This window comes from Aptenodytes patagonicus, chromosome 9, assembly GCF_965638725.1.
Source record: "Aptenodytes patagonicus chromosome 9, bAptPat1.pri.cur, whole genome shotgun sequence".
Taxonomy (NCBI): domain Eukaryota; kingdom Metazoa; phylum Chordata; class Aves; order Sphenisciformes; family Spheniscidae; genus Aptenodytes; species Aptenodytes patagonicus.
Genome location: NC_134957.1, coordinates 11481343 through 11494719, shown reverse-complemented (window position 1 = coordinate 11494719; position 13377 = coordinate 11481343). Strand labels below are relative to the sequence as shown.

Below are 13377 nucleotides of genomic sequence, written 5' to 3'. Positions count from 1 at the left end.
CTCAGCTGCCAGTTGTCTCCTCCCCTTTTGGCATTTGCAGACCTTTTACTTAACCAGTGTCTCAGCAGTGATAGCACAGTTATGTCACTTTATTGGTTTCTTCACATCTAATAAGCTGGTTATTGTGTAAGGAAAGCCTCCTGAGATGATTTTTATGTAGGACTTTGTTGTGCCATTCCTGCTTTGTTTCTCTAACAACCCCTTTTAATCTCGGCCTGTGGCAACCAAGCTCCCTAAAAACCCAGATACGCACATACCGATGTCAGCCATGTCACAAGCTCTGCATGGGAAGCAGCTGTTTCCTGGGATCTTTAAAAGTAGCTGATTTCCTTGTTTGTGCTGCCTCCCTCAGGGACTTTTGAGATCTACTGCCAGACGAGTAACCACTATCAGGCTGGGATGAGGGAACATTACTCCGTTTCCAAGTGTGGAAAAAGGGATCCTGCTCCTGCCCTTCACTACAAGGGGGTGCGGACATACTACATCGTGGCAGAGGAGGTGGTGTGGGACTACGCGCCTGATCGAAGCTGGGAGAGGGAACGGCACAACCATTCTGCGGAGAGGTAGAGCCCTTCTTCTGGGGGAGCCTTTGGCAAAGTTTCTCAGTAGACCTTCGTGAAGTCTGTTAGGTATCTTGGCCATCTTGCAACATGGTGCATATGCCACCACTGGTGGTGCTGCTGATGGGAGCCACAGCCTTCCACGTCACTGCGCCCACCTTTGCAGCCAAAGCAGGTCTCTGGGAAACCCATTCAATTAGTGAATCCTCTGCCACAAGTTAGCTGTTTATTCCCTGTGAGCTTTTGGGTATCTCAGCACTCATTCTACATTTCTCAGCTACGCTGATGTATTTTTGAGCAACGAGAATGGACTGCTTGGCTCCAGGTACAAGAAAGCAGTTTACAGGGAGTACACCGATGGGACTTTCCAGACCCCCAAGGCCAGGATGAATGGTGACGAACACCTAGGGATACTAGGTAAGAATATGTGCAGAGGGTACATCTTCCACTCACACAGCGATGGGACTTGGAGTCAGAGCTTCAGTGGCTAAGGGCTGTAATCTGAAGGCCTCCTAGATATTTAGGCATCTGCTGTGTATGCAAGTGAGGAGAAACTCAGACTGTCTCCTATCCAGGTCTGCCAGCTTTGGAGAAAGAGGGTCCTGAACACAGCTTGTAGTAGAGAAGACTGGGTTCTTGTGCCTGCCTCTGTGCCAACTTTCTTTCATGTCTTGGGCAAAGTATTTTTCACACCTGCATTTCTCTGACTGTGGAACAAAAATAACTGCTGACTTCTAGAGAGCAGTCTGAGAGATGAAGATGAAAATCTGTAGCTGTGAGAGAAATGCTTTTGGGGCAAAAGCAGCCAGGCCTTGGGAAGTGGAGGAGCACATTACAATGCCCAATGGAAGTCCATGGAGACACAGCTCTGTTATGAACCCAGGACTATAAGTGGTGCCAGAGCAGCAAGGCTGAGGCAGTATATGCTGTTCAAAATAGGCTGCAGCTCTGATTTGTGACACTGTCAGGCCGAATTGAATATTACCACATTTTTTGAAACCAGCAGCAAGGCATGATCAAGATGCTGTGAAATTTAGCATAGCAGTATTCAGAAATCAAGCCTTAGTTGTACTGGGCACAGTTAAAATGTGTAACAACCTTCACTTCCCTCATTGTGAAACTCAGTCTGGTTTTCTAAGACTTACTTGAATTGGGACTGACCTCCAATTCTCCCCAGACATATTCCCTTACAATACTTAATGATGTTCCCCTCCCTCTTCTCTACCTTATCTCTACCTCCCAAAAAGAGAAGATGATGAGGGAGAGATGGGAATATCCTTAGGAGAAACCCTGACAGTTTTTGCTAGTCTCAGAGTACATTCTTCCTATCTCAAGGTCCTTTTCTGTGGGCGGAAGTGGGAGATATTCTCAACATCGTGTTTAAGAACAATGCCACACGACCCTACTCCATTCATGCACACGGGGTGCTGGAAAGGGAGACAGGACAGCTGCAAGTAGCAAACCCTGGTGAGTCACTGTGGTCTCCAGCCATATTCCTATGTGGGCTTACGAAGTCAATTTTAGCCTATAGCTAGACTGGTTTCCTTAAGTAGGCTTGGATGTACTTGTTTTCTTATGGTAGAGAACTGGAACCGAACAATAACTGGTCTTTCAGGTTCACCGTGGTTTTAGTGATACCACTTGTGTGGGAATGGCAGCCCTGGGAGTTCATATTCTGCTGACTTCTGGGTTAAGCGTAGCACAAACTGTTCTGTGTGCAGCCTTATCCCCCCCACTGAGTGTGGTCTGTCTGTAGGAAGGAGAAAGATGATGGCAGTTCACAGCTCAGTCAGTCCTTGGTAGCCCTGGGCTGATGGCCCATGATGAGGGAAGCCTGCCCCTCTTCTTTGGGACCTATACTTTTTGTGATGTGCACAATAGTATGAAAATAGTATGAAATAGGAGAAATGCTCAATTGCTTGCCAGGACGCTGACTGAAATCACCAGTTTGTTTCACGGTCCAGATGCTGATTTGTATAATTTTTGGTCCCCTTCAACTTGCGCAGGGTGTCTAAGCAACAAACAAGTTTTCAGTCAGGCCCCGCCTTTCTGAAATGTATTGCTAATATGCAAAATAGTAATTTTAAAAATGAATTTGAATGAGCATCATAAATATACTTCAAAGAGATGAAAGATCATCTCAAGCTCCATCTGTACTGAAGAGAGGTGGAATTTCCTTGGTCAGGTCCAGTCTCAAAGACGGCGGATAAGAGTTGTGCTGATACCAGATAGTGTGTGCATCCCGTGACCCCTCTGCTTTGCTTGTGAGACAGGAGCTTCCATCCTGCTTTTCAGTGTTTGGGGAAGGAAGATGCAATGTCCAACAATCAGAATTGAATTTGCACTTTGGAGACAGGATCATCTTTTTTTTGTTTTGCTTTGCATGCTGCTCAGCAAACTGGTGAGTGAGTGTATCGCACTGGTGTTAATGGTGCTTCTCTGTCACTCAGGTGACATTGTGACATACCGATGGGAAGTTCCCGAGAGATCTGGTCCAGGGCCAAATGATTCAGCCTGTGTTCCTTGGATCTACTACTCCATGGTGGACCCAGTAAAGGTAAAATAGAAGTTAGAACCAGAAAAGCCAAGTTAGACCAATTTTTCACCCCCTCTAGAAAACAATGTGAGCTGGATACAATTTAGAGATTGACATGGCTGTGAGGTAGAAGAACCACCTGGTGACATGTCCAGTGCTCTCCTGGGGAGAAGAAATCCTCCAAATTTGTCCTGATGTTTGTACTTACTTTTTTTCCTAACACAAACCTTCATAAAACAATTCCACTGTCTCCTTGACACTAACCTTCCTTCAGTTATTTGCAGGATATGAGAACATCTGCCAGTAAGTCATGGTTTCTATTAGTGAGAGCCATAGGGTTAATCAGGAAAGACAGAAATTGTCCAAAACTAGGCCTCATGGATAAAGCAGGAAGATTTGAACATTGCTAGGATCGGTTGTCATAGCGCTGATTTCACAGGGAAACAACCTGGAGGATCCTGCAATAAATCATCACATTCAACCCAGAGATCATTGCCTTTTTATCTCAAGTTGCAGACGTTTTTGCAGCCACAGAGTGGAGAATATTTTGATACCATTCATATTTATGACTTTTGGATTTGCATTCATAAGAGCGTGTATAGTCTCTGTTCTTGTGCTTTGGTAGCTGATTTTCACCAATGAGAGTACTTAGACAGTAGCACCATTTGTTTTAAGTGGGGTGATGCAGGGAACAAAAAATATAGTTGCTGAAAGGCAAAGAACTGCATACAAAAGAGAAGGTGAGAAGATCCTTGCCTGAGAGGTTTTTCTCCTTCATTCTGATTAGGATATGTACAGCGGTCTGATTGGACCCCTGAAGATCTGCCGGAGAGGGGCACTGCAGTCTGATGGGATCAGGAAGGATGTAAAGAGGGAGTTTGCTCTTCTGTTCCTGGTTTTTGATGAAAATCAGTCCTGGTACTTGGAGGAGAATGTGGAACGTTACAGTAAGGGGAATAACAAGGAGATCAACCTGCTGGATGACAAATTTGTGGAAAGCAACAAAATGCATGGTAATGCCTGTTAGGCACCTGAGCACCCATTACTATCTACGCAAAGTTGATGTTGATTCTGCAACCTCTAAGTAGTCAGCCACCCAAAAACCAAGAGCCTGACTCCTAGTGAATGCCCTCATCCTTTTCCGTTGTCAGTGGCATGAACAGAATTAAACTGTCTGCTGTTCTCAATATTGCAGCACATATATGGCACAAATCTTTGATCTACAATGAAGTCTAATTGTTACGGCTGTCCCTGTCAGGAGGAATAGCAAGATATGGGCCAGAGAGGTTAATCTCTGATGTGTCCGAGTGACTCGGGACAGGAAATAAAATCAAATGTGAAATTAACATGTTGGACTAATTTCATTCTGTTCATCTCAGGACCATTAGAATATGTTAGATTTCAAATTAATTGACCGAACTATGTGGCTGCAATACATGGCTCAGTTGTTTTAGCTGATTACCAAAAAGCTATTTCTACCATAGTAGGATGAACACATTTTTCTTAAATTAACACGTTATTTATGATAGTTTTTCTCCATATTATATCTGGATCTATCTAAAGTATTCTCAGCAGAACAAGTCCCTTGGCAGTTGTGGAGATAAGAATAGTAAAGAGTTGTGTTATGTGTACTATCGTTACTACTGGTTTTGTACAGGTGATATAATCTCCAAATATACATGTCCATTGTTATAATTGTTAACCCAATATTACAGCTAGTGAAACAAATGCACTGAAGTTGGATGCTTGTTTTGGGCTACAGAAAGTGCCTATGGCAGATCTGAGAGTAAAACACCGGTGTTCCTGCCCTCGGATCATGTCTCTTTCCATCTTATTCCCTCTGTTATCATCTGAGCATGAAAGTTTCCATGTGTGTGCCATCGCATTCAGCTCACTCAGTTGAGGTCCCCTTCCTGCATTTGCAGTCAAAGCAGTATTCCTTCTTGCTGTGCTAATTATGAAATAAAGTCCTGCCATGTAGCGATTTTACAAGTGATTGGCATGTAATGTGTACAGCCAGCATGATACCCTGAGAATGACAGGGTTGCCTATTGGCAGGATTTACCTGTTTTCATTGTTCAGCAAGTAAATTGTTCAGAGATTTATGTGTATATAGTTATATACATATTTCCCCATCATTGGGCTAAGAAGGCCATTTTTACACATCTTGACTTCTAGAAACAACCTGGCTGGCTGACTGCAGGTTTTCAGCAGGAAGTAGCTTGAGATTTATTTGAGCTGAGCTACTGCATGCCCTTGGATGCAAGTCACTTTACTTTCCCTATCTGTTAACAGAGTGGATAAGTAGTTGAGCTGGAGAGAGACTGCCAAACTTTTGGGGGACTGTCATATGGAAGACGCTAACTGCTGATGCACTGGTTGCTGTATGAGCTTTGTAGCATCTAACTTGCCTTGCACGTTCTTCCTCTGAGATGGTTCAGCATCTTTACTGTTTCAGTAACAGCCTTTTCTACTCTCTCTGTATGTTATTTACTGCACAGCAATCAATGGGAGGCTCTATGCAAACTTGCCTGGGCTGACCATGTTCCAGGGGGAGTGGGTGAACTGGTACCTGCTGGGAATGGGTCAGGAGATTGACGTCCACACAGTCCATTTTCATGCTGAGACCTTCATATACAAGGTAAGAATATCCTGCTGATGAGAAAGCAGAGACTGACCGCTGATATCATCGCTTTTGCTTGACTCTGGACTTGAACTTCTTGAATGACTTCACAGCAGCTTCACCCAACTAGGAAAGGGATGTGATTTTTACACATCCAAATCTGACTCACTGAGCCTCTGTATTGTGCTGATATGTCTAGCTTAACCCTTCTTAGGCATTACCAGATTGTGTTTGCTTTCCCAGCTACAGCCCTGGAGCTGCTTTTTTAAATCTTTTTTTTCGCTTTTAAAACTGTAGTAGCACTGAAGTGGTCTCCAGTGACACTGACAGAATCTTCTTTCTGAAAAGATGCACAGAACACTGAATGCTGACAGCCTCCCTTCCCTTTGACAGAATGGCAAAAGCTACAGAGCAGATGTTGTGGATCTGTTCCCTGGGACCTTTGAAATGGTGGAGATGTTGGTTGGAAACCCTGGGACATGGCTGCTTCACTGTCATGTGTCTGATCATATTCATGCTGGTATGGAGATACTCTTCACAGTCTTGCCCAGACCAGGTAGGAAGCTATCACTGATTGTTACTGTAAAACATCTAACAGCACTTCCTACTACTGCTGCTAAACTCTGAGTATTTGCATCACACTTACAGCTCTTTTACATACCATAAACAGCCAGTTAATTGACCAGATAATTACTTAAGTATTATTAATTTAAGATGTTTCCTTTGAATATGGTAATACCTGCAGCTGGAATTAATAACAAATTAGTTTCTGGGGTTTACATTGCCTATGTTATTATTGAGTTTTATTTTAGCTTGTGTCTGAGAAGCAATATTCAGCCATCAGCTCGTAATTGTTCTTACTTAAGAATATTACCTGTAATCTAAATGCACATCCTAAGGCTTCTCATTTCACCAGAAAACACTGGAAGGTGCTCAAAGGTGAGTTACACTCTGTACTGAGTTTGGCTGCGATGGAATTAGTTTTCTTCATAGCAGCCCATACGGTGCTGTGTTTTAGATTTGTTACCAAAACAGACTTGATAACGCACCAATGTTTTAGCTATTGCTGAACAGTACTTACACAGTGTCAAGGTCTTCTCTGTTTCTCACTCAGTAGGTTGGGGTGGACAAGAGGTGGGGAAGGGACACAGCTGGGACAGCTGACCCAAATTGACCAGGGGATATTCCATGCCATATAACATCATGCTCAGCAATAGAAATGGGGAGGAGTTTTTCCAAAGTAGCCATTGCTCAGGGACTGGCTGGGCATCAGTATGCTGGTGGTGAGTGATTGCTTTTGCATCACTTCGGGTTTTTTTGTTGTTGGTTTTTTTTCCCCTTCAATTATTAAATTGTCGTTATCTCAACCCACAAGTTCTTTTTCCCACTTTTGCCCTTCCAATTCCCTCCCCCATGCCGATGGGGGGTGAGCAAGTGACCCTGCCAGCTGGGGTCAGCCCACCACATTCTCAGAGATTTTGATTGTGCTTTTCTTTCAAAAGCTGTAAAGGGTTGTGCAGCAGGAGTGGGTCTGCTCTTGAAGCATGTAATAAAGAAACATTCCCGGTGTGATGCAGAGAGGGAAAACATTGACAGGAGAGTAGAAAACCTGCAAGCCGTGGAAAACCATGCTGCCCCTGGATCCGATCCTTGCCAGATGTGCTGTGTTCTGGACTTTCTACCTGTTCGGCCCAACACTTTCTCACCCTCTTTTTGTTTCCTTTCAGAGTCAGAGCTTGAAATCGTAAACTACCATGCAGGTATGGTGTATGTTGCACTGCTAAATACTGTCTGTGTGTGTGAGGCAGAGGAGGAAGGGAGATCTCTGATCAGTACAGAGATTTAGATCTATACGAGGAGAGGGAGGAGCACAAACACCACTTACAGCCTCTCCTCTGTCAGGCTGGCCAGCATGTTAGTCTCAGGCCTGGCTGCCGATGGATAACAGGGAGGGTTCCTGTTTATCTGTCCTCCAAATGTCTGTGCTCTGATGATAAAAATAAGGAAGTTGGGCTTGTTAGGCTTGTTTGACTATGTTAGGTGAAAAAACTTAGTGGCCTCTCATCCTGTTGTACTTGCTATGTATGGATTCATCTTCAGAGGAGAGTGCATGCTTAGAAACTGGCAGAGGTTCAAAGGGTTTTAAAGGAGGGTATTGCAAAGGAGATGATTTTTCTTATCCCTTACAATCAAAACCCAAGGGGCGCCTTAGATCAGTTGTCCTTCCTTCTTGGGCTGTCAGTGACTATGTGGTTTAGGGAATTTTCACATTCACCATTACTAGCTGAAGGGAGCAAGTCAGCACGCAAACAAGCACATCTGCCTTCTGGTCTGTTCTTCCCCCAAGAAAAGAGCCTGAGCACGTGCCCTGGGTCTTTCAGGTATTTTAAAGAATGGATGTGAGAAGACATTTGGTTGAGCAGCACCAAGGAGAAGGGGAGTAGTAGATAAGATCCCTTTAAAATTTTCTGGGGTAAAAGTCTGAATAGTTTATGGTGGTGGCTTATTTCCCTAATTTTTCATCTTTCTCCACAACTCCCTTTTTCAGCTGCTGTGAATAAATCCAGCTAGGCTGATTTCAGAGCCAACTCAGACCAGCTGAAAAATACAGCCATCTACCTACAACTTTTCATTCTTTCTATACTGATATTGCAGTCATTTCCTTCCCAACAATGTTTTCCTCACTCAAAATGGGTGTAAAGAAGAGGAGTAGGAAATGTCAGAGCGATACTGACAATATTAAATAATTTGGTTTTATACCATACTCAGGCATCAGCCTGTGTATGCTCACCAGGCAAAAACCTTGATCAACAGCTGTTACCTGTGCAAATAGCCACTTTTCTCAAAAGGTTGCTGCTGCCTCTGCGTGGAAGCATAAGAGAGCTCAGGATCTTAAGTGACTCACCACCACTTGCACAACTGAGCAAGTGCACTCTGAAAAGTGGTGGTTAGGACAACAGCCATGTGCATGGGGAGCTTGGAGCAGGGTGAGGAACTTGTAGCAGCCCCGGTCTGGATGCACGTTCTGATCTCCATTCTTCTGTTCCTAGCCCAGCCACTGACTCCCCACACAAGCTCAGATCACCTCCCTCGTGAGTGGGGACAGCAATGGTTAGCTGATTGGGCTGAATAGCCGTGAAACACGGTGAGGTCCTGGGATGGAGTGGATTAGGGAAAGAACCATTCATTCTCAAATTTCTGTGTGACCTCAGGGATGAGGGTCTGTTAGATGGATGGCGACTGGGTCTGCTTTGACTTGCTTTGATTGTGTTGGGTCTTTCTTTTGCTCCTTTTTTGTATTTATTGGAACCTTTCTGTTGTGGTATTTCTGGCTCTCACTGGAACTATCTTTTTGTTTGTCTCTCAGAGTTGCCACCTGAGGATAAGGATGAGTCCCAGAAGATCATGCTTTTTGGAGCTAAGTTGGCTCAAGGGCAGATAGAGGCCACAGTCATTGTTCTAGCCATTGCAGGAATGGTGCTCTTCCTGGTCAGCTGCTTCCTCCTGGGAGTGGTCATCTATCTTGAGAGACAAAAGAGGTTAAGACGCAATCGGAGGTCCATCCTGGATGACGGATTCAAACTCATGTCTAAAAAGAATTTGGGGCTATAAAAGCCATGTACAAACTTTGGGCTGTGTGCTTGGAGCAGAGGCTGGATTGTTGTCCACAGCAAAGATTTTTGGTCAGTCCTGACCTCTTCATATATCCTCCTCAGTACTCTGTAAAGAAAAAGTCTGTCCAAGAGAGATCTGAGGACCTTTTGAACTGACTGAAAACAAGCAACAAAAGTAAAGTCCTAAAATACTCCTCCAAGAAAGAGAGGAGACATTTCCCCTACTTTCTTCTCTCCAGAACAACTCCACTTGGTCTTTCTCAGCAGACTAGCTTAGGCCAGATTCCAGTCTTGCTCCACTGCCAGAGCTGAGTTGGGAATTGTCTCCAAGAAACTGTGAGCCTTTAAAGTAATTAATCTGAAGGGGGAACATAATCTTTTCATTTTTGTGAATCAATTAAGAATACAGAAGAGAATGTTAATTTAAATGTGGATTGCTGTTTTTTGATGAGTAATTGGACATATGCAAATTCAGGGCAGTACATGTCACAGCGTGAGAACTCCATCAAGGACCATCAGCTGTGCCCTCACCATCAGCCTTGCTGTGACACATCCTTCTGCTCTCAGCACCCCAGGCAATGTGCTTTGATATTGGGTATCCTGTGTCTTGTGCTGGGAGAAGAAGCTTTTCCAAGTGCTGCAGAGCGTCCTGGTGACTTCCCTGCATCACAGTTCTGTTGGTCTGTGTGCATGAAGGGCTGTACCTCAGCACCTGTGCAGCTCCTTGTGCAACAGGGTCAAGGATGCTGCAATGTTCTGTGATGTGGTTTACTCTCTTTCTTTCAAATACATTTTATTGAAGTTATCTCCAGGGTTGAGCTGTTGCCATGTTACTGCTGTGAGCCAAGCCAAAGACTCAGTCCTGTGTGAGCTGGAGTTTATGCTTGGGACAGAAAAAGTCAGGGAGTGCTTCCCCCATCGTGGTGCAATGGCAGTTTTGTCCAGGCAAATGTGGCAACAGTGAAGAAGGAGACAGGCAAAGTGATGGTGGAATTTAGCAGCGTGGAGCAAATAAGCCGCAGTCTGTGGAGCATGAGGTAGTGCTGCCCGAGATAAGGGAATGCTTGCCATCACAAGGGCTTGTACTAAGGGCACCCCTGCCTTTTACATAGCACAGAATTGCAGGTGTTAGAGATGGAGAGGCCTGTTCTGATAAACAAATGCTCATGGAGCACTGCTGTCTACTGAACCCTCTGTGGCTAATGGCAGTCCCCACCGGGAGAGGAGCTGGGTGCTGGGGGGAGCCTGCTTGGAGCCAGGAGGGGGCGGGGACATGGTGCCTCCCCTCCGGCCCTGGGTGTGCCTTTAGGTTGGGATCGGGCACCTCCTGGTGCCTGCTCTCTCTGCTGCAGCTGCCTGCCCGGACCCAAACTGGGGGAGGTGGGTGGTGTAGCCCGTGACTAACCCCGGAGCTCTGTAGCCCACCCCGCAGGCTCTGGCAGCCGTCCTCCAGCGGCAGCCGTCCTCCAGCGGCAGCTGTGCCCACACACACCACAGTCCCATCACCCTGCATGTCAAGTACCAAGCAGTTCCCTATAAAATATCTATCTTCCTGGCTCACGCACCGAATGCCTATTATCTAAATGGATGCAGGTTAGTGCTTACATATTTCTGTCCCTTGTTTTAAATTGGAAAGAGCGTAAAAGAAATCCTTTCTGGATGGCTTTCAGAGGCAATTAAAGCAGAGCCAGCTAAATGGCTGTAATGACAAGGGACTGCTGTAGGCTATTTAGGTATAAACAGCACCATTTTATTCAGAACAATAGTTATAACATACTTAATCATGCTCAATACATATTGGGTCCCTGCATATTTCCAGCTGCCCTTTCCTTTGGTAAAGGGGACAAAGCTCATTAATTTCCTTTCATTACACTTCATTAAGCCTGGTGAGGAGCTGGAGGGCTGTTGAATGCTGTGAACATAGGTACTCTTTGCTCATTGTCAACCCTGGTTCAGCTGCTGTTGCAAACCAGAGGTTTACAAGCCCACCAGTCCTGGGTGAATTTTAGAAGCTACGTCATCAGAAGTAACAACCAAGCAGGAAACCTTTTTTTTTTTTTCTTTTTCCCCTCCTTGGCTTGTGGAAAAAATAGATCAAAAGATGTTCTCAGCCCACACTGAGACAAACAATTTATTGTAAATGTATTTACTTTCCTCAAGAAAGCAGAAAGAGGGAAGTCACCCTTTCTTCAGTTCTTCACCCAGTAGCCAGGGCACTAAGCTGGATGACAGCAGACTTGGGTTTCAGCGCTGGCTCCAAAGCAGGACAGCACAGAGACTGGATGCCAAAATTCCACCAATGTAATGTTTTTTGGGCCAAGTGGAGCGTCAGTGGCGTAGGTCTCTTCTCCAGTGTTGGTAGTTAGGACACTCTTGAGCCTACACACTAGAGGAGGCCTCAGCTGAGTGGCTGTGTTGGAGAGGACTGTGTCTTCTGATAAGCAATTCCACCCCAGAGTGAGAAAACTCAAGGGAAAGCTTTGGACAAAACATATCATTTTGTTAAAACTTTCTGTTGCCACAAACTGTGGTGAAGAACAGTTTATCAGCAGTTTCACAACTGCCTCTAATCAGAAGTTGGCTCTCCCAGCCAGTGGGCATATGGGGAGGAGGAGAGATGTTTCACAGTGACTCTGAGCTGGAGCCTGCAAACAAATGTGTGTTTGCTTTGGCAGCAAGCCTTCTGTCTGAGCATCCTACAGGGTCTTGTTTGTGCTTATTCCTGATGCACATACGGCTACCAAGGAGTCACCTTCTCAAGAAGACAGCAAGGTGGGCAGGATCAGGGTCTCAGCACTGCTGTTCCACAGGGAGACGCTGGGACGGCGATAGCTCCCACACTGAGCTGAAGCAGTAGGTCAAGCGAGCACTCCTGCTTCTTTTGCCAGTGCAAAATAAACTAGCTAAGGTAAAACTCTGTTCTGTAGTGGTTCAACGTAAACGGTTCACAATAATACGCACTGAAAAGGATTAGAAGTGCTCAGGTAATCCATTAGCATGGCTCAGCTCATAGGGACAGAAGGATAGAGATACATGTATACATGCTTTTCGCTAGCTTGCTATAGGAAACTTAAAAAAACCTCCACAAAAAAACCCACCCCACTTTAATACATGCTGCCAGTATGAGTCCAAAACATGTTTATCTTCATGGAAGAACTGGTTTCTCAGGTTTTGTATGGGATAAACTTAAGCAGCAGCTAATATTTCCTATTGTATTTACTTTAGGTAGTGTTTTTTTGTCTGCAGTTCTAATGTTACCCTTCCTAGGCCCAAATTAGATGTGATAAACTTTTCAAAAGTTTACCTAGATGATCATTCACCTATTTAAAGTTACCCACACTCTTCCAGGCTGTCTTAGGTGACTGCAAAACTGAGTTGCTCATTTACATGGCAGCAGCTGGATGTTTGCAGCAGGGCTGAGATGAAAATCCCTTTATTAGTGCTGTCACCTTGCTCAGTAATGGGCACAATCACCACCACCACTACGTTTAGCAGGCAGACAATCACACCCTTGCTTCATATCAGTGCCAGGCTGGTGTTCAGCTGACATTCCTTTATACTCCCACTCATGCTATGGATGTGAGAGATGTGTGAGTCAAAAGCAGGGTGCCTTTTGGATGTGCACATGGAAGTATAAAATGCTGTCTTGATTTTTTTTTTCAAAACACAAAAGTTAATGTCAAATTAACCTGAGGCACACCATAAAAAAGACTAATACTGGTAATTGTCAGCGAAAGGATTTGAATGTCTTTCAGGTGTAACGCAGCCTTTGGTTCTGAATTAAATATGTGGCTTAACATGCAGCTTGCTTTGTAATATATAATCACCATGTGGACTGTTTACAGTGGTTATAATTTTGTTGGCACAGCAAATTATAGGAGTAATTGTAAGTCTGGAGCTAAGTGCATATATACTGCCTGGGGAAAGGAATTCAAGCACAACAGCTGCCAAAACAAGGTGATCTGCGAGATCCCAATCAGAAGATGGATCTGAGTAGAAGTAAAAGCTGGCCTCTAGCTTATTCCTATATGTAATATAGGAATA

The 13377-nt window shown here is 44.7% G+C and overlaps 1 protein-coding gene across 1 annotated transcript in view; it reads left to right on the top strand.

Moving 5' to 3' along the window:
- Window positions 1-13130, top strand: part of HEPH (hephaestin) — a 30326-nt gene extending 17196 nt beyond the window's left edge. Inside the window, exons 14-22 of the mRNA XM_076347122.1 lie at window positions 353-563; window positions 838-977; window positions 1896-2027; window positions 3011-3117; window positions 3884-4109; window positions 5598-5737; window positions 6113-6275; window positions 7447-7479; window positions 9087-13130. Coding sequence (XP_076203237.1) covers window positions 353-563; window positions 838-977; window positions 1896-2027; window positions 3011-3117; window positions 3884-4109; window positions 5598-5737; window positions 6113-6275; window positions 7447-7479; window positions 9087-9331 — 1397 coding nt within the window. The 3' untranslated portion in view covers window positions 9332-13130. The remainder of the gene's footprint in view (window positions 1-352; window positions 564-837; window positions 978-1895; window positions 2028-3010; window positions 3118-3883; window positions 4110-5597; window positions 5738-6112; window positions 6276-7446; window positions 7480-9086) is intronic.
- The last annotated feature ends 247 nt before the right edge of the window (window positions 13131-13377 follow it).